The sequence below is a fragment of the Pristiophorus japonicus genome, chromosome 2 (assembly GCF_044704955.1).
Source record: "Pristiophorus japonicus isolate sPriJap1 chromosome 2, sPriJap1.hap1, whole genome shotgun sequence".
NCBI lineage: Eukaryota > Metazoa > Chordata > Chondrichthyes > Pristiophoridae > Pristiophorus > Pristiophorus japonicus.
In genome coordinates, this window is record NC_091978.1 from 364483358 (window position 1) to 364508088 (window position 24731).

The 24731-nt window shown below is 46.0% G+C and overlaps 1 protein-coding gene across 1 annotated transcript in view; it reads left to right on the forward strand.

Moving 5' to 3' along the window:
- grid2 (glutamate receptor, ionotropic, delta 2) overlaps positions 1-24731 on the forward strand; it is a 467741-nt gene that overhangs the window by 308430 nt on the left and 134580 nt on the right. Inside the window, exon 12 of the mRNA XM_070859425.1 lies at positions 1575-1770. Coding sequence (XP_070715526.1) covers positions 1575-1770 — 196 coding nt within the window. The remainder of the gene's footprint in view (positions 1-1574; positions 1771-24731) is intronic.

The following is a 24731-nucleotide window of genomic DNA, read 5'->3' on the forward strand; positions in this document are numbered from 1 at the left end:
AGCATCCCAACTTGTCTCAGCCTTTGATCTTTCCTCCCTCCCTGCAGAGATGCATCTGCTCTCAGCCTTTCTTCTCAGTGTAATACAGTGATATTGTTAATACAATGGGGAAAATTGTGGGCGGAGGCTGCCTTCGGGAATTTTTTCCGATCGGAAATTTTTTAACGAAAATATCTGGTGGTCCTGGAGGAATGTAAGATTGCGGTCGGAGGCCGAGTTTCGCACTCCAGCGTACGGGAACATATCTTCCAGGAGCGTATCCTGGGATCACGTCGGCCTGGACCACCAATGGACATCTGCTATTCTCATCGATAATAATGGTGAGTTCTGTTTCTACGAGCTCCCATTACTATCAATGAGAACACCCCCAAAACAAGAAACACAACACAATAAATTAAAAAAAATCTTGCATACTTAAAATTCATTGAAATTGAATGTTTTAGAAACAAAACTATTTTTTTTAATTTTTTTTTTATGTGTTTTAATTGGGTTAAAAATAAACTTACATTAATGGACAGGGTTTTTTAATATAAAAATTAGTGATTACAATTAATTTTTCTATGGTTTAAAACTCTTATGCTGCTTTTGCCGGGCGTAAGAGTTTGAAGGACATTCGCTGGGCAAGAGTTGGGCAAATAGTCCAAATCCCCGCCCACAGATGTCCTGCTCCGGGGGATACGTCCGAGAACCAGCATTTACGAGGCTTCTTCAGATGAGTGCGCACATTGAACGCACCCCCGGAGAGGCCGCAATCTTCGGCCCAATGTGTGTGAAGTGCAAGGTATGAACCTGCTTCCCACCACTCTATTGCCATCATGTCTTGGAGCCCCACCATACCGTGCCACCTTGATTAGTGAAGGATCAACAAATGCTCCGTAATAAGAGCTTCTGAGATCAGCAAAGTGTTTAGTGAATTAAACGTAAATTTATTGCGGCCTGCAGCTTTCCTTCAAATTAACAATCAGAGCTTTGGGGCACGGGTAAGCTACATTTGATCTTGTATTTAGGATTTGTTTTTTAATTGCCATTATTTATTTATCCTGTTGTAATGTATGTACATGTGAGTATGCTCACAGGTTTATAGAACTGTTGATACATCCGGGCCAGGGTGTCCCTGGAGATGGAGCACGCGGTGTCCACCGGTACGCTCGTGGCCTTCCGCGAGAGGTGGGCGCCGGAGGGACTGGAGTGCATCATCACCCCTGGCAACCAAATTTGAATTTGATATTCCAAAGTTGAATTTGTTAATTTGAACGTTCTAGTGCCTCTTTAATAAGGGTGCATTTGATTTTGTGTCTTTCAAAATAGTTGTAGAGCTGTTGAGTTGGGAGTGGCTTAGCCAGTCACGTAATGTTCACAAGACTCAATAAAACACCAGCCAGTTGGGTTCGGGGGATCCACAATGAGACGGGTGGTTGTGAGCCTGGTGGATGAACTGGTAATGTGTAGTGTGATTATTAAACCTTTTGTTAATGAACCAACTAGTTCTCAATAGCAATGTGTTGCTATGAGTTCTTAAACAAAGAACCCATGAAGCAAATACATTACACCTGTATTTCTTCTTGACCCAAAAGGTCCCTGCAGGATTTGTCCAAGCAAACAGACATTCCCTACGGCACAGTGATGGAGTCAGCTGTGTACGAGCACGTCCAAGTGAAAGGAATGAACCCCTTTGAGAGAGACAACATGTACGCCCAGATGTGGAGGATGATGAACAGAGGTAACGGCACAGAAACTTCGGTGAAGGATTCCCAGGAAGGCATCAGAAGGGTACAGTGCATTTCTCTCACGTCTTTACACCAGCTGTAAATCTTTTTCCAAAAGTGTTAGATTAGATTGCATGCTGGCCGATGTGCATGAGTGGGAGATTGCAAAGTGCGTGATTCTGGATAAACAGAGTTCAGCTTTCGCCCTAAGCTGCAATTAAATTTTTTTTTTAAATGTCTTTTTCTTCCATTTACAAAATAGATAATGTGCTCCATTTAATTTTGCTCCATTTAGAGCATCAATGCTCCAGTTGAAAGGAAAGGTAGTCAGCTCAGATACAGCCCCCTGGCAAATGTCATGATAATGGGCACTAAAGTGGTCACCTTCCACTGTTCCTTCCCTCTGCTCTGTGCCTTGCTCGTGACATAGGTGCAAAATCACATTCTAAATTTGCGAAGTACATCACACATTGGAGGTGCAAAAACGAGAATGACTCCAGAACTGAAAAGTGTCACCCATCAGGAAAGACGGCACAGGCTGGGGCTCTTTTCTCTAGAAAAGAGAAGGTTGAGGGGTGAACTGATCTTTAAGATGACGAAAGGATTTGATTGGGTAGACATAGAGAAGATGTTTCCACTTGCGTGGGGAGACCAGAGGCCATAAATATAATACATTCCCGAATAAATCAAGAAAGGGAATTCGGGAGAAACTACTTTACCCAGAGAGTGCTGAGAATGTGAAACTCGCTACCACAGGGAGTGGTTGAGGCGAACATAGAAACGTAGAAAATAGGTGCAGGAGTAGGCCATTCGGCCCTTTGAGCCTGCACCACCATTCAATAAGATCATGGCTGATCATTCACCTCAATATCCCTTTCCTGCTTTCTCTCCATACCCCTTGACCCCTTCAGCCGTAAGGGCCATATCGAACTCCCTCTTGAATATATCTAATGAACTGGCATCAACAACTCTCTGCGGCAGAGAATTCCACAGGTTAACAACACTCTGAGTGAAGAAGTTTCTCCTTATCTCGGTCCTAAATGGCTTACCCCTTATCCTTAGACTGTGTCCCCTGGTTCTGGCGTTCCCCAACATCGAGAACATTCTTCTTGCATCTAACCTGTCCGGTCCCGGCAGAATTTTATATGTTTCTAAGAGATCCCCTCTCATTCTTCTAAACTCCAGTGAGTATAGATGCATTTAAGGGGAAGCTACATAAGCACATGAGGGAGAAAGGAATAGAAGATTATGTTCATGGGGTGAGATGAGAAAGTTGGGAGGAGGCTCGTGTGGAGCATAAACATAGACCTGTTGGATGGAATAACCTGCTTCTGTGCTATTAATGCAATGCAAATTTGTAATCAACTGCCTGCAATGTACTTCCCTTTGGTAAATACAATATTTTACTAAACTATCATTCATTTCTTTTCACAGTTTAGTGAAACAATGTTCCTTTATCTATACCACCTGCCTCTATGATGCTTTTCTCATTCCGATTTCATCTGATTTCAAACCTGTTATGTCTGTAATGCATTTATGAATGACTCCACGAGGCAATGTGTTGTACTCAAACTGTAGTGACCTTGGTTCTTTATTCATAACTCCAGAGTGAGGCACAAGCATGGTGGGCAGCCTTTTATACTGGGCCCTGCACACCTATGCAGGTGACCCTCAGATCTCCCACCGCAGTGCCCTCTGGTGGACAGCCTCTGCCACAGGGGTAGGAAACCCCGGTCTCCACCAGTTGCACCCTCTAGTGGTGCCGGCATAGTATATACACAGTGTAAACCTTATTGATAGTATATCAGGTAACATGTCTCCACCTTATGCAACTATACAGTGACTACACAGAGAGTATATCTATAGTCTGCATATATAACAAAACCAACCCTTACCTAGCAATCTTAGTTTACTTGCCAACTTAAATAGGTTGGAAGTTTTTGAACTGAGGACTAGATGTTGCTGCATGGTTAAATGGAGAAAAAATGAAGTTTGCTGATCCGAATTATAGCTTTTAAAAAAACAATTTCAACTTTATACAGAGCGTAGACATATCCCTAACTGTTTCGTTTGAAGCTCAGAAACATGTAAAAACATAAGAACATAAGAAATAGGAGTAGGCCATTCGGCCCATCAAGCCTGCTCCACCATTCAATAAGATGATAGCTGATCTTCGACCTCAACTCCACTTTCCTACCCCATCCCCATATCCCGTGATTCCCTTAGTGTCCGAAAAATCTACCGCTCAGTCTTGAATATACTCATTGACCCAACAGCCACAGCCCTCTAGGGTAGAGAATTTCAAAGATTCACAACCCTCTGAGTGAAGAAATTTACCTAATTTCAGTCCTAAATGGCTGACTCCTTATCCTGAGACTGTGACCCCTGGTTCTCGACTCTTCAGCCAGCCTCTCAGCATCTACTCTGTCAAGCTCCCTAAGAATTTCAATGAGATCACCTCTCATTTATCTAAACTCCAGAGAATATAGGCCCATTCTACTCAATTTCTCCTTCGAGGACTGCACTCTTCGCAGGAATTAATCTAGTGAAGTGGTCTCCTAATCTGAGGAAGGACATACCTGCTATTGAGGGAGTGCAGCGAAGGTTCACCAGACTGATTCCCGGGATGACAGGACTGACATATGAAGAAAGACTGGATCGATTAGGCTTATATTCAATGGAATTTAGAAGAATGAGAGGGGATCTCATAGAAACATATAAAATTATGAACGGATTGGACAGGTTAGATGCAGGAAGAATGTTCCCAATGTTGGGGAAGTCCAGAACCAGAGGTCACAGTCTAAGGATAAATGTTAAGCCATTTAGGACCGAAATGAGGAGAAACTTCTTCACTCAGAGAGTTGTCAGCATGTGGAATTCTCTACCACAGAAAGTTGTTGAGGCCAGTTTGTTAGATATATTCAAAAGGGAGTTAGATGTGGCCCTTATGGCTAAAGGGATCAAGGGGTATGGAGAGAAAGCAGGAATGGGGTACTGAAGTTGTATGATCAGCCATGATCTTATTGAATGGTGGTGCAGGGTCGAAGGGCTGAATGGCCTACTCCTGCACCTATTTCCTATGTTTTTATGTTTCTATTCCTCGGGGATTCTATCGATGGGCATCAGTAACTTTGACAGAGATTGGTGGAAAACCGATTTACATGCAATCAATTGAGAGAACCCCCAAGGTCCCCAGCAATAATTCACACTGAATAATTATTAGATTCTCATGGGAAATACACATTATTTTGGGGTATTTTTAATCAAGATAGTTTTCTCAGGAGCAGTGTCTCAGAGAATTGATCAAGGTTCCCGGAGTATTGTGTCCAATTCTGGGCACCACACTTTAGGAAGGATAGCCTGGCCTTGCAGACGAGACTTACTAGATGGGTACCGTGGATAAGGGACTTCAGTTGCGTGGAGAGATTGGAGAAGCTGGGATTATTCTCCTTAGAGAAGAGTAGGTTAAGAGGAGATTTAATAGAGGTGTTTAAAATCATGAAGGGTTTTGCTGGAATAAATAAGGCAAAACTGTTTCCAGTGGCAGAATGGTCAATAACCAGAGGACACAGATTTAAGGTAATTGGCAACAGAACCAGAGGCAACATGAGATAACCTTGTTTTTTACGCAGCGAGTTGTTGTGATCTGGAATACTACCTGAAAGGGCGGTGGAAGCAGATTCAGTAGTAACTTTCAAAAGAGGATTGGATAAATACTTGAAGGGAAATTATTCCCAGGGCCATGGGGAAAGAGGGAGTGGGACTATGTGGATAGTTCTTTCAAAGAGCCGGCAAAGTATCATTGTTCTGTATCATACGATTCTTCTATTATTCTCAGCTTTTGGTTTCTACAATTTAGAGTGCACCATTCTCTGTCCAACAGCAAGGCAACTTGAAGCAAACTCGGGGATTAAACTAAAGTCCTTATTTCATAACATCAGAAATAGGAGTGGAGTAGGCCATTGGCCCCTCGAGCCTGCTCCGCCATTTAATAACTTAATGGCGAATCTGATCATGGACTCAGCTCCACTTCCCTGCCCGCTCCCCATAATCCTTCACTCCCTTTCGTGATTTATCACATGCCCTCATGTGACCTTCCTCAACTTTGGAACGAGATAGGCCTAGAATTTCAGCTGCTCCCATTTCTGGATATGTGGGGTGGTGGGGGTCGTGCTGGGAATGATCCCTGCGCCCGAATTGTTAGGCCCGAGGCCCCTTCCCCGATATTGGGCCGCATTTCCATGGAGGCACCAAGCAGCGAAGAGTGATGGAAGTTCAGGCCTCTGTTGGTATTGGAGGAGCCCTCGGGTAAGTGAGGAAGGGGGAGAGGGTGGGAAGGGTGGGAAGGGTCGGGAGGTAGTGGAAATCAAGAGGGGGATGGGGAGTGGATCAGCATTTGGGGCATCTTCCTCTGTACTGATAGAAGTTTCAACTGCTAAATGATGGCCCTGAAATTCCGGCCTCCCCAGGTTGGTAAGAAGTTTTTACGGACCCGGGAAGGCATCAGAAAAGCCGGGTTTTGGCGCGCAATTCACGTGCCCTGGAAACGGCTTTTCCGATCTGTCAAGTTTCTGGCTTGACAGATCCTCCGTATCTCGGGAGCGAGGACATTTGCAGGGCAAGATTTCCGATATTTACAAATATCTTGCCCAGCAAATGTCCTTTAAAATCCTGCGCCTGAAAAAGCAGGCCTATAGCCTACTTCTACAGGCGTCAGAGTTTAAAAACATAGAAAAAACATTATTGAATTAAAAATTTTAAAAACACATTTATGTTAAAACCCTGCCACTCAGAAAATGTTATTTTAAACCCTAATCTGAACCTTTTTTAAAAATCGGGAATTTATTAAATTTAGAAATTGTGTGTAACATTTTTAATTTCTATTAGTTTATTGTGTGAGGTGTTTTTTAAATGTTTTGTATAGTGTTTGTCCTTTTTGGGGTTTTTCTCATTCATAGTATGGAGATTTGTAACTTAGGAATCTTCTATTACTATGAATGAGAAAATACTTACCTGTGATTGGGTGTCCAGGCACACACGACTCCTGCAGACGTGCCGACGTGCACGCGCTGCGCATCGTTGGGAGAGGAGGCCTGTGGATCGGGAGTCTCAATGTGCGCAGCAGCTCCAGGTAAGTGCGCAGTTTATTTCTATTTTTTCAGGATTTGCCCGTGGGAAGCCCTCCTCGGGATTTCAGGGCCGATGTTGTTGGGTCAATAAGCATTGAGTGGCTTGAGAGAGATTTGGCGGTCCATGATGGAAGTTGGAGTAAGCTGCTTTGCCAGAGGCCTCGAGATAAATTCCAGTGCTGGAGAGCTTTGGGAACGACAACAACAACTTGCATTTATATAGCGCCTTTAATGTAATAAAACGTCCCAAGACGCTTCACAGGAGCGTTATCAAACAAAATTTGACACCGAGCCACAGAAGGAGCTATCAGAACAGATGAGCAAAGGCTTGGTCAAAGAGGTTGGTTTTTGTTATAGAAACATAGAAACATAGAAAATAGGTGCAGGAGTAGGCCATTCGGCCCTTCGAGCCTGCACCGCCATTCAATGAGTTCATGGCTGAACATGCAACTTCAGTACCCCATCCCTGTATGCAAATAAGGTTCAAACTGAGTACTGTTTAACTAAGCAAGGCATAACCTTGGCTCTGCTTTATTTTGGCCCAACGTGCCTGACTCTCAAAATGGCTGGCCTTTTATACCTGAGCAGCACCATGTGCGCGCTGCTCAGTGGCCTCCAACAATGACGCCATCTGGTGGCCACAAACAGAATGTACATACATGACAGTTTTAAGGCGCGTCTTATAGGAGGAGAGAGAGGTAGAGGGACGAAGAGGTTTAGGGAGGGAGTTCCAAAGCTTAGGGCCCGGGCAGCTGAAGGCACGGCCACCAAGGGTGGAGCGATGAAAATCAAAGGATGAGCAAGAGGCCAGAATTGGAGGAGCGCAGAGATCTGGGAGGGTTGTGGAGGCTGGAGGAGATTACAGAGATAGGGAGGGGCGAGACCATGGAGGGATTTGAGAACAAGGAAATGCAGAGAGGCCCAGGTTCTCTCATTTGCGTCAGCTGCTGTCAGCATCAAACATGTAACAAATTCCTTTCTGTTCCTGACATCCGAGGAACAAAACAAAGAGTACGGAGCCTTTACATCCGCTAAAACAGCAGAATCTTAAACTGTCCTGGAGGAGGAAGATAGAATTCAGTAACTCGGTGTGTCCCCAGATGATTCAGGGAGAGATTTTGGAGTTCTGCTCAGTGTGTAGCTTCAGTTATTATTTCATCTCCGTTACTTAACTCACAGGACTTTCAAGTGAACACATCTGTGTTACTACCGAGTTTGTCCGCTGTTATTAAATACATTGTACTATTAAAAGTGAATGATGCTCAGCATATCATAATCAGACAGGCATGACTGACAATATATTATTTATGATGTGCTTCATTCAGTTCGGCCTCAAGCTATATTATTTTGTATGAATATTTTATGTATTTGTTCTCGACTTATGTTGTATCACAAGGGCTGCTTTGTTTGAAATAATGGCACTGAACATTTTAATAATTGATTGGAATATGTTAAGAGGGGTGCAAATGTGTGCAATGCTTAAAAGAGAGGTGTCGGGTACTGGTTGAATTGCCCAAATGTCACGTTCCCTGTTGTAAAAGACAATTTTACAATGCGGGGTTGCGGTAAATTTTATAGCATTTCACCATCTTTTCACCAAAGCATATCCTCAATCCAATTTTGACTCGGTGCACGACATCACGGGGTAGAAATTGGGTCGCTCAGCGCCCCTGGAAAGGGTCGGAACAGGGGCGCTAAAGGGGTCCGGGGCCGCTCGGCACATTCAGTGTGCCGGTGCCGGTCCCAGTGACCAGTACCCTCCCTCGTGGCGTCGAGCCGGTGTGCAACGCCCCCGGTTTCGACAGCGCGATGATTATTGTTTGGTGCTGAGCCTGTAGCGCATCCTAGTGGCGCTGCCTGGGGAAGCAGGCAGTCCGAGCTGTTCCGGCAACAGTGAGGGAAGGAATGAATATAGCGGGTAAGTGTGATGGTTTTTCTGTTTTTTTTATATTTGCGATTTATGTTTATGTGGGGTGAGCAAGGTATTGGGTGTGTTTTTTTTGACAATTGTTTTTTCCAGGGAAGTCTCTCTCAGGGCACTTCGAGGCCGGCTCTTTAGCTCGGGGATTTTCGCTTGCTCAGCCGACGTAGCGCCCTGAGAGAGGTGTGGAACGCCTCCCTTCGCGCTCCGCCCCACACCCAGGGCCCAGCTGATTAAATTTGTGGCTGCAGACGCAAACTATTTCCCGGCGCAAAATTTACCATCCCGCCGATAATTAGCGCCTTAATTAGCCTCTAACCGAATTTCCACCCCTCTCTTGGTCAGTCCCCAGTGACATTCTCTGTGGCTGCAACCATAGTGTCCCATTCCTTCTCAGCCTTCTTGACCTTTCTACATGGTCGACCACTCTATCCTCCTGTACCATTCACCTCCATCGCTCTAGTCTGGTTCCACTCCTTCCTGTCCCAAGTAAAAGTCGGCACATCTCCTTCAATGGCTTCTCTTCCTGCGCTTGCAAAGTCACCTCAGGTATGTCCCAAGATCCCATACCCGGCTAGGTGGCCCAATACACAGGCACAGGGGTCAGCTTTCTGAAGTGTGCTATTGGCAGCCAGATTGATCTCTCCTCCACAATGCATCACTCCTCAACCATCTCTGTGCTTAGCCAACAACGAGTCGTGGATGGGTGTTGTGGAGTGTTAAAAATAGAACACTCACATTAAAGGCTTTTTATGGAGAAAAGAGTTGTTTATTAAAACCTGATTTATCAAGGGAGATCCGGCCTCATCAGTACCGTTACTGAGTGCTCTCCACGCCGATCTCATGGGACAAGCTATGCAGTTACATTCTTATACAGTTCAGATACAGTCAAAATGGTGGAACTATGCGGGGAAGTGTTTCATTGGTTAATACAGGTTACAGCAATTTCATTGGGTGGTACAGTTACATTAATTTTATTGGTTACAGTAATTTCTAATGATTCCATTGGTACATACAATTCTGGCGACTGTTGCTAGGGAAAAGCCCCCTACAGGTTATGTGTTACATTTCTGGGAATGTCTTCTCAGGCTAATTCTCAGACTAATGTCCTTGGCAGACATATGATTACTCTCTGCTTAAAAGAGGCATTGTCCCTGTTATCTCATGTGGCTGGAACATCGTGGCCTCCCCTTATTATTTCTGTGAGCTGACTACGTAAATCTTGTGGGTGTTCTTATCTCCTAAGCGAATTTCTCTGACCTTAGTGTTTCTGCCTAATTCAGCTATTCTACCATGAACGCATTTTAAACCTCACTCTCAGTCTTTCTTACTTTATATATTAATTACACGGAATTACTTTATCCCTGATTAAGGTTTTTCGCTCTTACACTGGGCAAGAACTTGCTTCAACACAGCATCAGCAAAACTGAGGTCATCCGGTTCAACATCCGCCTAAAGCTCTGGGCCTTGGGCCCGAACTCCATTCCCCTCCCTGGCTGCCTGCACCAGTCTAGAGCACTAATCTTGGTATCCTGTTTGACAGTACCTCTTTACACCATGCAACTTTGCCTGCCTCCACCAACGCCTCACTGCAACTACCACTGCTGAAAACATTCACCACTTCTTTGTCGCAACTGGACATCACTGTTCCAAAGTTCTCCTTGCTGGCCTCCTGAGTACTTCCCTTCACAAATTGAAAGGAATAAAATAGAAAGACTTCCATTTATATAGTGCCTTTCGCGACTGTCAAATGTCTAAAAGCGCTCTACAGCCAATGAAGTACGTTTTGAGGTGCAGTCACTGCTATAATGTAGGAAACGTGGCAGCCAATTGCACAGCAAGCTCAAAAACTACAATGTGATAATGACCAGAAAACCTGTTTTTTTTTGTTATGTTGATTGAGGGATAAATATTGGTCAGGACACCGGGAATAACTCCCCTGTTCCTCTTCGAAATAGTGCCATGGGATCTTTTACATCCACCTGACAGAGCCTCTGATAGTGCAGCACTGCACTGCAGTGTCAGTCTAGATTTATGTGCTCAAAGTCCCTGGAGTGGGATTTGAACCTACTGTAGTGTATATAGGCACCTTTTGTAATGACTCCATGAGGCAGGGTATGGTACTTAAACTGTGCAGACCTGCAGTCCTTTATTAGCAGCTCCTGAGTGCTGACAACAAGCTGTGTGTTCCTTTTTATACTGGGTTACCTGCCGTGTGCAGGCAACACCTGGGTCTCCAGCAACAGCACCCTCTAGTGTACCGGTAAGGTGTGTACAGTATAATGTTGCATGACAGTGTTACAGACATCACACGGTGAACAGGCATGCCTACACAACACCCACAAACTTCGGACTCACAGGTGAGTGTGCTACCCACTGAGCCACTGATTCAATACTCCACTCTGTCCTGCACTATGATGAGATGAGACGTTAAACCGAGGCCCCGTCTGCCCTCTCAGGTGGATGTAAAAGATTCCATGGCACTATTTCGAAGAAGAGCAGAGGAGTTATCCCCGGTGTCCTGGGGCCAATATTTTATCCCTCAATCAACATACCAAAAACAGATTATCCGGTCATTATCACATTGCTGTTTGTGGGAGCTTGCTGTGCGAAAAGTGGCTGCCGTGTTTCCCACATTACAACAGTGACGACACTCCAAAAAATACTTCATTGGCTGTGAAGCGCTTTGAGACGTCCGATGTTGGTGAAAGGCGCTATATAAATGCAAGTCTTTTTTTTGCCTCTCTGCCCTCCGTCACAAACCTGCTGAAAACCTATCAATTTGCCCTTCACCCTTCACCCTTTCTTCCGCCACTGGTTATTTTCACCTTTGTGAGGTGCATTTGAGACAGTTTATGGCATTAAAAATGCAATTAAAGTTTAAGCTGTCGTTGTAAGAATGAACATCTCTAGTCATGTAGAAATCGCATTAACAGCTGTGATCAGAATAGAGAGACAGCAGATGTGCAGATACTTTGTCCCGTTCAATGAGGTGCCCTGAAGGCTCGACTGAAAGCCTTCCAGTCCCCTACTCCATTCTGGCATCTCCCCCAAGTAGCATGAATTTAAATGTTGAATGTTGAATGTCGACATAAAAGGTCATTGCAGATAAACCAAACTCTGTCCTCACCTCGGGATAGATAATTGAGGTGTATAAAATTATGAGGGACCGAGATAGAGTGGATAGGAAGGACCTATTCCCCTTAGCAGAGGAGTCAATAACCAGGGGGCATTGACTTATAAAGAAAGACTTGCATTTATATAGCGCCTTTCATGACATCCAGACGTCTCAAGGCGCTTTACAGCCAATGAAGTACTTTTGGAGTGTAGTCACTGTTGTAATGTGGGAAACGCAGCAGCCAATTTGCGCACAGCAAGCTCCTACGAACAGCGATGTGATAATGACCAATTAAACAGTTTTTTAGTTATGTTGATTGAGGGACAAATATTGACCAGAACACCAGGGATAACTCCCTTGCTCTTCTTTCAAATAGCGCCATGGGATATTTTATGTCCACTTGAGAAAGCAGACGGGGCCTCAGATTAACGTCTCATCTGAAAAATGGCACCTCCGACAGTGCAGCACTCCCTCAGCACTGCACTGGGAGTGGTATTGGGGGTAATGTCCTGATGTGGATAGAGAACTGGTTGGCAGACAGGAAGCAGAGAGTCGGGATAAACGGGTCCTCTTCAGAATGGCAGGCAGTGACTAGTGGAGTGCCGCAGGGCTCAGTGCTGGGACCCCAGCTATTTACAATATACATTAATGATTTAGATGAAGGAATTGAGTGCAATATCTCCAAGTTTGCAGATGACACTAAGCTGGGTGGCAGTGTGAGCTGTGAGGAGGACTCTAAGAGGCTGCAGGGTGACTTGGACAGGTTAGGTGAGTTGGGAAAATGCATGGCAGATGCAGTATAATGTGGATAAATGTGAGGTTATCCACTTTGGTGGCAAAAACACGAAGGCAGAATTTTATCTGAATGGCGGCAGATTAGGAAAAGGGGGGTGCAATGAGACCTGGGTGTCATGGTACATCAGTCATTGAAATGCAGGTACAGTAGGCGGTGAAGAAGGCAAATGATATGTTGGCCTTCATAGCTAGGGAATTTGAGTATAGGAGCAGGGAGGTCTTACTGCAGTTGTACAGGGCCTTGGTGAGGCCTCACCTGGAATATTGTGTTCAGTTTTGGTCTCCTAATCTGAGGAAGGACGTTCTTACTATTGAGGGAGTGCAGCGAAGGTTCACCAGACTGATTCCTGGAATGGCAAGACTGACATATGAGGAGAGACTGGATTGACTGGGCCTATATTCACTGGAGTTTAGAAGGATGAGAGGGGATCTCATAGACACATGTAAAATTCTGATGGGACTGGACAGGTTAGGTTAGATGCTGGAAGAATGTTCTCGATGTTGGGGAAGTCCAGAACCAGGGGACACAGTCTAAGGATAAGGGGTAAGCCATTTAGGATTGAGATGAGGAGAAACTTCTTCACTCAGAGAGTTGTTAACTTGTGGAATTCCCTACCACAGAGAGTTGTTGATGCCAGTTCATTGGATATATTCAAAAGGGAGTTAGATATGGCCCTTACGGCTAAAGGGTATGGAGAGAAAGCAGGAAAGGGGTACTGAGATGAATGATCAGCCATGATCTTATTGAATGGTGGTGCAGGCTCAAAGGGCCAAATGGCCTATTCCCTATGTTTCTATGTCAGCCTAGCTTTTTGGGTTCAAGTCACTGGAGTGGGACTTAAACCTACAACCTTCTGTCTCTGAGGCGACAGTGCTACCACTGAGCCACAGTTCAAGTAATTAGTAGAAGGATTGGAGAGGTGTTGAGGAGAACCTTTTTTCACCCAGAGGGTGGTGGGAGTCTGGAACTCACTGCCTGAAAGGGTGGTAGAAACAGAAACCCTCACCACATTTACAAAGTACTTGGATGTGCACTCGAAGTGCTGTAACCTACAGGGCTACGGACCAAGAGCTGGAAAGTGGGATTAGGCTGGATAGCTCTTTGTCGGCCGGCACGGACACAATGGGCCGAATGGCCTCCTTCCATGCTGTTAATTTCTATGATTCTATGATTCATGTTCCCGGTTCGCAGCTTCACTCATCCGGAGCATATCTCGCTGCAGAGGTCAGAGCACACGATGGACCTTCTGTCCAATTTATTTTACTAGAAGGAAAATGCTGCATACTTCACCGGTGGCGAATTTGGAGCGTTCGAGTGAAAGAAACATCGGTGCCTGCCAATAGCAATAGTCGTCCCCCTGGATACAAGTTGTCAGTAGGTTTGCATCCAAGAGATGGCATGGGCCATGTGGTGGCCCCTTTGTGCTGAAGACCTGCCAAAGATGGATTATCTGGATCAGAAAGTGGGGACCTAGGGTAGAAGTTTGTGCATTTATAATGCATGAAGTACAGTCACATCTGCTCTTCTTACATAGGATTACATTACATTGGATATACGGCACAGAAACAGACCATTCGGTCCAACCAGTCCATGCCTCCACTCGAGCCTCCTCCCGTCTTTCCTCATCTAAATCTATCAACATAACCCTCTATTTATTCTCCGTCATATGCTTGTCTAGCCTCCCCTTAAATGCATCGATACTATTCACGTCAACCATTCCCTGTGGCAGCGAGTTCCACATTCTCACCACTCTCTGGGTAAAGAAGTTTCTTCTGAATTCCCCATTGGATTTCATGCTGACTATTTTATGATGATGTCCTCTAGTTATGCTCTTCCCCACAAGTGGAAACACTTTCTCTGTATCAACTGGATCAAAAACGTTCATAATTTTAAAGACCTCTATTAGGTCACCCCTCAGCCTTCTTTTTTAAAGAGAAAAGAGACCCAGCCTGTTCATCCTTTCCTGATATGTACATTTCTGGTATCATCCTCGTAAATCTTCTCTGCACCCTCTCCAGTGCCTCTATATATAATATGACGACCAGGACTGCACGCAGTACTCCAAGTGCGGTCTAACCAAGGTTCGATACAGGTTGAGCATAACTTCCCTACTTTTCAATTCAATGGGGCCGAAATTCAGGCCCATCGGAAACCTGGCGCCCCTATCTTTTTTTAGATGTTTTTACCATCCCGTCAGACGAGGCGGCCTCTTGATCTATTTTCAGCTCTTTGGCAATTTTTTTGGAGCGGACCGGAAGTCGGTCGTAAAGGGGGCGGAAGTACGGCGGGAAATGCTGGTGAGGGGCGGAAGTGGGGGTGGGGGTGGGGCGAGTCTCCGCCGCTGTCACTCAGTGCGCGTGTGCGTCACCAGGTCTCTGCCCTCATTCAAAGGGGAGAGAAGCAGCGATTTTCCAGGTTCGGCCACTGGGCCATCAGGGAGGGTTTCGGCCGGGCCAATGGCCTGGCACCCACGAGCAGTGGGGGGGGGGGGGGGGGGGGGGAGGGGGGGGCGGTGCCAGGCTGCCGGTTGGCAGCCCGTCCGAACTCGGGGCTGTGATTGTCCAGCCGATCGGGAAGTCAGCCGGCAACAAAAAAAACATGGCGGCTGTTGCAGTGCGCCCTCCCCTTGAAGGGCCGCGCGCTGCCGCACTGCTGCAAAAAATTAGATTCGCCGAAAGAAAAAGCTGGCGGGGGCCCCTGCATGGCTTGGATTTTTTTTTTAGGTAAATTTCGCACGGAGTAGGATGGAGCTGCGGGAGAGCGCTGGTGCGCTCTTTAATGACGCGCTTACGGCGGTAGGCAGCGGCGGGGTAGAAGTGGGGACCACCCGAAAAATCCCCGAGCCAATGGAATGCAATACGGCAGCCACTCGATTCCGCCGTAACAGGCCTTATCCTGACCCTGAATTTCGGCCCCTGTGCCTCTAGAAATAAACCCTCGTGCTTGGTTGGTTTACTTTTTTTAAACGCCTTGCTAACCTGTGTCGCAACTTTCAGTGATTTGTGTATTTGTACTCCGAGATCCCTTTGTTCCTCTGCCCCGCCCAGACTCGCACCCTCCGAGTGATAAATGACCTCCCTATTCTTCCTATCAAAATGTAATGCCTCACATTTATCTGTGTTGAACTTCATTTGCCAATTATACGCCCATTCTGCAAGTTTATTAATATCTTCCTGTAATGTCTTGCAGCCCTCCGCAGTATTACCCCCAATTTGGTGTCATCTGCAAATTTAGAAATTGTGCTTTTGATTCTAAATCTAAAATATGAACAGCAGTGGTCCCAGCACTGATCCTTGTGAAACACCGCTGCCCACCTTCTGCCACTGTGAATAGCTGCCCTTTACCCCTACTCTCTGCTTTCTGTCTTGAAGTCAGTGAGCTATCCATTCTGCTACTTGTCCCCTGACTCTGCATTCTCTGACCTTGTTCATTAGTCTACTATGGGGTACCTTATTGAAGGCCTTTTGAAAATCGAGATAAATTACAACTACTCCATTACCATTGTCTACTCTCTCTGTTACCTCTTCAAAAAATTCAACGAGTTTAGTCAAGCAAGACTTTCGCTTTTGAAATCCACGCTGACTATTCGTTATTATGTTGTTGGTTTCTCGATGTTCTTCTATTTTTCTCCTTTAGTAGGGATTCCATTATTTTTTCTACCACCAATGTTAAGCTGGCTGATCTATAATTCCCTGAATATGTCTATCTCCCTTCTTAAATATAGGTGTTACGTTAGTTATCCACCAGTCCTCTAGCACGACACCTTAGTCTGACGAATGATTAAATATGTATAGTAATGCCCCTGCTATCTCTTCCCTAGATTCTTTTAAAATGCGTGGATGCAACCATTCCGAATCAGGGGTTTTATCCTCTTCTTGTTCCCCCCAATGACTGCTTATCCTCCTCCAAATCTTAGAACACCATGGGAATCTCACAGGAGTTCTTATCCTTGCCATCTTGTTACAAGGGAAATAGTAACTGTAAGCAAGCCGGTTGTAAGAGAACGTTCTCTATTTTATTTACAACTATTCCCCTTAAGCTCTCCTCTATTTGCCTTGTACGCTTCAATAATGTCATCCGACACAAAATTCTCGACCCTACATCGCCCGCAGTATTGACATCAAGACTTGCCCACACATTCTCCCACTTCAATTCATTTCTCCCAGTACTTCAAAACAGTACAAGTGCTGACCTCCCTCAGCTGAAAACGTAATAACTATACAGCAAAGAGAAAATATAATTTCTTTGTGCAATCACATCTGGGGACATTATTGAACTAGACTGTTGATGTGACAACACCATAATAATTACAGTTCGATTAAACTACAATCTGATCCGTGGGTGAAGAGAGAAGCAATTCTTTCTTAAATAGGTCGAAATTCAATGGAATTTATTTATTTTTTGATTGCTATATGGCTGGGTAATTTTGGAGAGCAAAATTCTTAGCCACAACTCCATTTCTTAACTTTATCAAATTCTCCAATTATCACCCATATGTCCGCTTAAAGTGTATAAAGTACAGACAGATTCCTGTCTTGCTTTCCAAGAGGGGAACCTGTGTTACTTCTGGACACTCTCTTCGACCAAGGAAGAAACCAGTTGTGCAACCTCGCCGCAGAAAATGCATTGGTAAGAATCAGAGGCCGAGAAATTCGGGTGGTTTGCGGCACCAGTTCGCGCTGTGAAATGGCGACAAAATGGCGGCCAGCGCTCCTCCGCCAGCTGGGGGCAGGTACCGCAGCGGCCGCCATTTTCAGCAGGTCATCACAGCTGTACTGAGGGAGTGCTGCACTGTTGAGACGTTAAGCTGAGACGTTAAGCTGAGGCCCTGGCTACACTCCAAAAGTACTTCATTGGCCGTAAAGCACTTTGAGACGTCCGGTGGTCGTGAAAGAAATGTAAGTCTTTCTTTCTTTCATCTTCCTTCTCCTCATCCTCACAGTTCACAAGGAGGTAGTTGGGTCTCTATTGGTTCTGCTGCCCTCCACCATCATCTTCTTCCTTCTGTGATGGATCTGCAGAATAGAAGCTAAGAATGGGAATGCATTACCCCCCCACCCCCGCAGCAATCCCCCGTTCCCCCCTTGGGATTCAGAGCAAAGAGAAAGAGGTGGAAGGTTGTGTCTGTCTGGTACTTCACATGGAGTCAGTGTAGGTGTCCTAACCTTGGCACTGACTATATATCCCCAACCTCGTCATCTCCCACACGGCAAGATCAGAGTGCCTCCCATGGGCTCCTTGGCCTTCTCTTCGTAGGGCTAAAAGCAGAAATTCCCCCCTCAATGGCCTACCTCACACGCGCGTTGTGCACCAATTTCTCTTGCAAGGTTTGAGTAAATAAAGGAAGGCTATCAGTTAAGGAGTGCTTAGCAAGTAGCATGGTGTTCTTCCTTCTTAGGCAGTCCTCTGGAGTCAAGGATGACTTGCTTCTACACTAAAATGAGTTCTCAGGTGACTGATGAGTCCAATGCGCGATCTACAGTCTCTGTCACAGGTGGGCAGACGGTGGTTGGAGGGGCGGGTGGGTGGGGTGCTTCTTTTGTCATACACTCCTTCCGTTGCTTGTTCTTGGCTTCCACGTGCTCCCGGCGAAGAGAATCGAGGTGTTCGGCACCTTCCCAGATGCTTCTCCTCCACTTTGAGCGGTCCCAGGCCAGGGATTCCCAAGAGTCGGTGGGGATGTTACATTTATTCAAGGAGACTTTGAGGTGTCCTTGAAGCATTTTCTCTGCCCTCCTGTATGGTGTAAGCATGGTGTAAGAGATGTAGGGCTATCAGTTGAAGTGAAGGAAGGGGTTTTAGGGCAGTACAGATGAGTAATTTTGGGGAGCTGGGTAGTAATACTGCAAAATCCCGAGGTAGTGCCCCCCCCTAACCAGAGTGAATTGTGAAGTATTAGTTGTAGAGTGGTTACTATTACAGGATAAAGAGTGTTCTGTGGCCCAGGTTGGTCAAGGAAGAAAAGGGAGAGTGACCAGTGTGTTACCTTGCCTGACCTGGTGAGGTTATTGAACTTCTTTCAACATTGTCCATGATCAGATCAGCCATGATCTTATTGAATGGCAGAGCAGGCTCGAGGGGCCTTATGGCCTACTCCTGCTCCGATTTCTTATGTTCATAAGTTCTTATTGGTCTGCAGTCCTGGGAACAAGAGAGTTGACATTCAGCACCAGTGTCACCTTCCCTCCAGGTGGTAGGTGACAGTCTTGGTAGGCTTGTTGCCTGTTGTCTCCTGTTACCACTTTCCCCGAGGAGGACGTACAGGTTGGAGTCAGGAAAATTGAGGCACCTATTTCTGTGTCGACGTACTGTGACCGGATGCCATACTTGGCTGCGTGTTCTGGCTGCACCTGTAGTGGGCGCTCTTGAAAGGTATCAGATCGATTAAAGGGGCAGTGACGTTAACTGAAAGAAATAACATGCAACCTGAGCACATAGATCTAAGATGACGCTCCCAGTGCAGTACTGAGGGAATGCTGCACTGTCGGAGGTGCCGTCTTTCGGATGAGATGTTAAACCAAGGCCCCGTCTGCTCTCTCAAGTGGACGTAAAAGATCCCATGGTGCTATTTAGAAGAAGAGCAGGGGAATTATCCCCGGTGTCCTGGCCAATATTTATCCCTCAATCAACATCAGTAAAACAGATTATCTGGTCATTATCTCATTGCTGTGTGTGGGAGCTTGCTGTGCGCAAATTGGCTCCTGCGTTTTCCACATTACAACAGTGACTACACTCCAAAAGTACTTAATTGGCTGTAAAGCACTTTGAGACATCCGGTAGTCATAGAAACATAGAAAATTGGTGCAGGAGCAGGCCATTCGGCCCTTCGAGCATGCACCACCATTCAATATGATCATAGCTGATCATGCAACTTCAGTACCCCACTCCTGCCTTCTCTCCGTACCCCCTAATCTCTTTAGCCATAAGGGCCACATCTAATTCCATCTTGAATATATCCAATGAGCTTTCTGTGGTAGAGAATTCCACAGGTTCACAATTCTCTGAGTGAAGAAGTTTCTCCTCATCTTGGTCCTAAATGGCTTATCCCTTATCCTTAGACTGTGTCCCCTGGATCTGGACTTCCCCAACATCAGGAACATTCTTCCTGCATCTAACCTGTCCAGTCCTGTCAGGATTGTATATGCTTTTATGAGATCCCCTCTCATTCTTCTAAATTCCAGTGAATATAAGCCTAGTCGATCCAATCTTTCTTCATATGTCAGTCCTACCATCCCGGGAATCAGTCTGGTGAACCTTCGCTGCACTCCCGCAATAGCAAGAATGTCCTTCCTCAGATTAGGAGACCAAAACTGTACACAATATTCAAGGTGTGGCCTCACCAAGGCCCTGTACAACTGCAGCAAGACCTCCCTGCTCCTATACACAAATCCCCTCGCTATGAAGGTCAACATGCCATTTGCCTTCTTCACCGCCTTCTGGACCTGTATGCCAACTTTCAATGACTAATGTACCATCACACCCAGGTCTCGTTGCATTCTCGGTCCTATGTAAGGCGCTATATAAATGCAAGTCTTTCTTTCATTTATATAGTGCCTTTCAAGACCTCAGAATGTCACAAAGTAATTTTTGGAGTGTAGTCACTGTTGTAATGTGGGAAACGCGGCAGCCAATTTGCACACAGCAAGCTCCCACAAACAGCAATGTGATAATGACCCAGATACTCTGTTTTGAGTGATGTTGGTTGAGGGTCAATTATTGGCCAGGACACTGGAGATAACTCCCCTGTTCTTCTTCAAAATAGTGCCATGGGATCTTTCACATCCACCTGAGAAAGCAGGCGGGGCCTCGGTTTAACATCTCATCTGAAAGACAGCCCCTCCAACCCTGCAGGACTCCCTCAGTACTGCACTGGGAGTGTCAACCTAGATTTTTGTGTTCAAATCTCTGTAGCTTCCACAACCATTCACTCAGAGGCGAGAGTTCTACCAACTGAGCCCTCCTGACATGACTGAGAGTCAAGTGAGGGAGAAAGCACTGCTCATTCATGATCTGTGTTGTGCCCAGGTAGCTAGATCTGTCTGTTTAAAGGATACACTCTAATTTCCATGCACTTGCCCATTTTATATGGGATACGTGTAAAATTTGTATCCAGTAGCTCTGCAACTGAGCTGGCCCAGGAAGACCTCGGGTAGATAGCTCTCCAGAACCTTTTCCATTGGTGTAAAAGCCGTGCAATTGACCATGTGCAAATTCACCACTCACCAGGGGGGAGAAATTCGGTTGGATACTGCCCCTGGCAAGGGTCGGAACAGGGGCGCTAAAGGGTTTGCAGCCGCGAGCACTGGCATTCGCGGCGCTCGGCAAATTCAGTGTGCCGGTAACGGCGGCGCTGAGGAGTATCGTCCGGTAACATCGCGCCGGTGTGCAACACCCCCGCTATCGACACGGCTACAACATTTGGTTTGCGCTGCACCCGTAGCGCCCCCTAGTGACCCCGCCAGAAAAAGCTGCCATGCAGAGCTGTCCTGGCACACCAACGGAAGGAATGACTGCGTGAGGTAAGCGTGACTGCCATTTTTATTGCGATTTAACTTTATTTGGGGTGACTAATGTTTGGGGAATGTTTTTTTGTGGAGCTTTTTCCCATTCTTTTTTTTTTTTTGCAGGGTCTCCTTTCTTGGGGAGCTACGAAGCCGGCTCTTTAGCACGGGATATTCGGTTGCTCACCCGGCCTAGCGCCCGAAGAAAAGTGTGGAACGCCTCTCTTAGCGTTCCGCTCCACTCTCAGGGCGCAACCACTGAGTATTTTGGCTGCCGTTGCAAACCATTTCCCGGCGCTAAATTCAACGTCCGCCCACCATTAGCGCCTCAAAAAAAAACCTGCATCCGAATTTCCAGCCCCAAGTGTTTAATTACAGTGTAGTCACCTGTCCAAAGTAGTGAATCCAAATTTTCTCAACAACAACCAAAATTGAGCAAAGGGAAACATTCAATGAAATGCCACAATCCTTCGCTTAACCGCATTACTTTTCCCATAGCTTCAGCTCCACCACCACACAGCAGCGTTTAAGCGCACACACCTTGGGCAAAATACGTGTGTCATTTCAATCTCTCTCTCTTGTGAAGAAAATCCCTCTAGTATTTTCTTCTGCCATCACAGAGGTCTGAAACAGAGTTAAAAATAAATTTACCGAGTAAGTTAAAAGTATTTGCAGATTCCTGTGATAGGACTGTCAGATGGTAAACGCGAGAAGGTTTGTTTGCACTCATACAGGTCTGCATCTGGGGGATATGGTGTCACATCCTATATGATCTCGCCCCCGACTAAAATGACTGCTCTCTGAAGTCAAATGAGGTTTGTATTTCCCTTTGAAAACCCTGCATTTAATATTATTTGGATTAGACCGAAATTCTGGTTGTTCTGAAAGTATCTGGTTATTTATTTTGATTTTTGCTTTTCTCTGATCATTGTCTCATGGAGAGATTTATAGAACGAGACAGCACAGAAGGAGGCCATTTGGCCCACCGTGCCTGTGCCGGCTCTTAGAAGGAGCTACCCATTTAGGCCCACTCCCCCTGCTGTCCCATTGCCCAGCAAATTTTGAACTCTTTCAAGTATTAATCCAATTCCCTTTTGAAAGTTATTATTGAATCTTCTTCCATCACCTTTCAGGCAGTGTGTTCCAGATCGCGTCAACTCACTGCATAACAAAAAAAAAAATGTCCTCCTCTCGATTCTAGTCAGTTCCAGTTCTAAGCAATTGGCTTCCACGTGCCAACACAGCACTTAGTTTGTCGCAAATTCAAGACGTAAGGATTAGAGGAGAGTTAAGAACTTTTTTCACCCAGAGGGTGGCGGGGGTCTGGAACTCATTGCCTGAAAGGGTGGTAGAGGCAGAAACCCTCATCTCATTTCATCATCATCATCATAGGCAGTCCCTCGGAATCGAGGAAGACTTGCTTCCACTCTTAAAATTAGTTCTTAGGTGGCTGAACAGTGCAATACGAGAGCCACAGTCCCCGTCACTGGTGGGACAGATAGTCATTGAGGGAAGGGGTGGGTGGGACAGGTTTGCCGCATGATCTTTCCGCTGCCTGCGTTTGATTTCTGCATGCTCTCAGCGACGAGACTCAAAGATGCGCTTCCTCTACTTAGGGCGGTCTTTGGCCAGGGACGCCCGGGTATCAGTGGGCATTTAAAAAGTACCTGGATATGCACTTGAAGTGCTGTAACCTACAAGGCTACGGACCAAGAGCTGGAAAGTGGGATTAGGCTGGATAGCTCTTTGTCGGCCGGCCCAGACACGATGGGCTGAATGCCCTCCTTCTGTGCTGTAACTTTCTATGATTCTATGAAGACACCAAGCAAGCATGCTAATAGAAGAGCAAGTGACAGTTTAGTCATTGTTCAGAACAATCCATACAGAGCAAAGTGTACTTAGCCTTGGGGGAATCAGGCAGGTCTTGGAAGAGAAACTCTGATAAGTCCTGGGGCAAATCCCACCATGCAAAATTGGCTTTAGCTTGGAACAGTGTCACAACAACAACATCATCTTCCCACAGGCTGTACTGCTCTGGATGATTGCATGGATGCTTCAAAGCCGAACACACGTCCCATTTTCACACTGTCGAGTTTACAAATTGTATCTGAAAACGACTTTCTTCTCCTTCCCCACAGGTGGGTTGGAGCCATCATTCCTGGTGATCAGTCTCGGTAACTGCTTGCGGGCAGATATGCCCCTCGATTTCATCATAGGCAGTCCCTCGAAATGAGGAAGACTTGCTTCCACGCCAAAAAAGGATGAATTCACAGGTGTTTCGATGAAGGACCTAATATTCCAGATCCCGAACTACGTCTTGAAGGGTGGAAGATGCCTGTGGGTGGATTTTTTTAACGTGGGGTGGCCGCTGCACACCAGCCACCACACGGGGCTTGACAGAGCTAGGTCTTGGTCCAGTGGCAAGGGTTATCCAAGACGACTGGAGACCAGCTCTGCTGCACGGACCTAGTGCGCGCACATATCGCACAGTGTGGGCTGGGCCCGTGCTGCCCCTGGGCCCCTGGCCCCGAACTCACGCCTCTCCTGGGCCCCGATCACATCTCTCCACAGTCTCTCGCCACTCCTGCTGTATCTGCCCACGCTCCAATCACCGACCTGGACCTTGATAATTGGCCAGGAGTAGCTGCCCGAGGCAGAATGGGCCATTTTGGTCAAAGTCTAAAATAACCGACCTCAGCTTTTGGTCATCTGCCATAATATCTTCTTTTGTGGCTCGGTGTCAAATTTATGTGGTCGAAATTGATCAATGGCATTTACCGTCAAAAAGGCCGCTTTGGTCCTGACATCGGACGGAACTTTGGTCAAAAGTAAGAAAAAAAACACCCGGTGGTAGAAATGGGCGTTGCAGATGGATTCTCGGCGATCCTGGTCAAATTAAGTCCGAGGCTAGAGTTAACCTAGGGAGGGGGAAAACACAGAAAATATTTTTTCAAGAAATAAAAAATAAAACATCAGAAAACATACAAATGAGCCTTTTTAACTGAATCGCTGCAGGGTTTCATACCTACCGTCCTTCGAAAGGCTGCTCCAACACAGCCCCTCGATTTATCACTGCTCTGTCAGACACTGCCATCACATTGTTGTTGCTTCCTTCCTTTGATCGTCTATCAGCCTGTGATCAATCGAATCAAATCCCAGTCCACTTGGTTCTTCTGCGTTCTGTATGGATCATTTTAACCCCTTTGTTCCTGCAGTATATAGTGCCTGTTTCCAACACTATGAACTTTAGGTTACGGGTTCTCAACCATTTTGCTTCTGAGCAACCCCACCCGACCCCCACCCTCCATGCTCATGTTTTTAAAATTCCACGGACCCCCTAGAACACAACTCAAGTACTTTTTCTGTGTAAATTCTGTTAGCTGTGACTCAGTGGTAGCTCTCTTGCCTCTGAGTCAGAAGGTCCTACTCCAGAGACTTGAGCACAAAAAATCTAGGTTGACACTTCAATGCATTGTCGGAGGTGTTGTCTTTCAGTTGAAACATAAAAAAATCCCATGGAACTATTTCAAAGAAAAGCAGGGGAGTTATCCCTGGTGCCC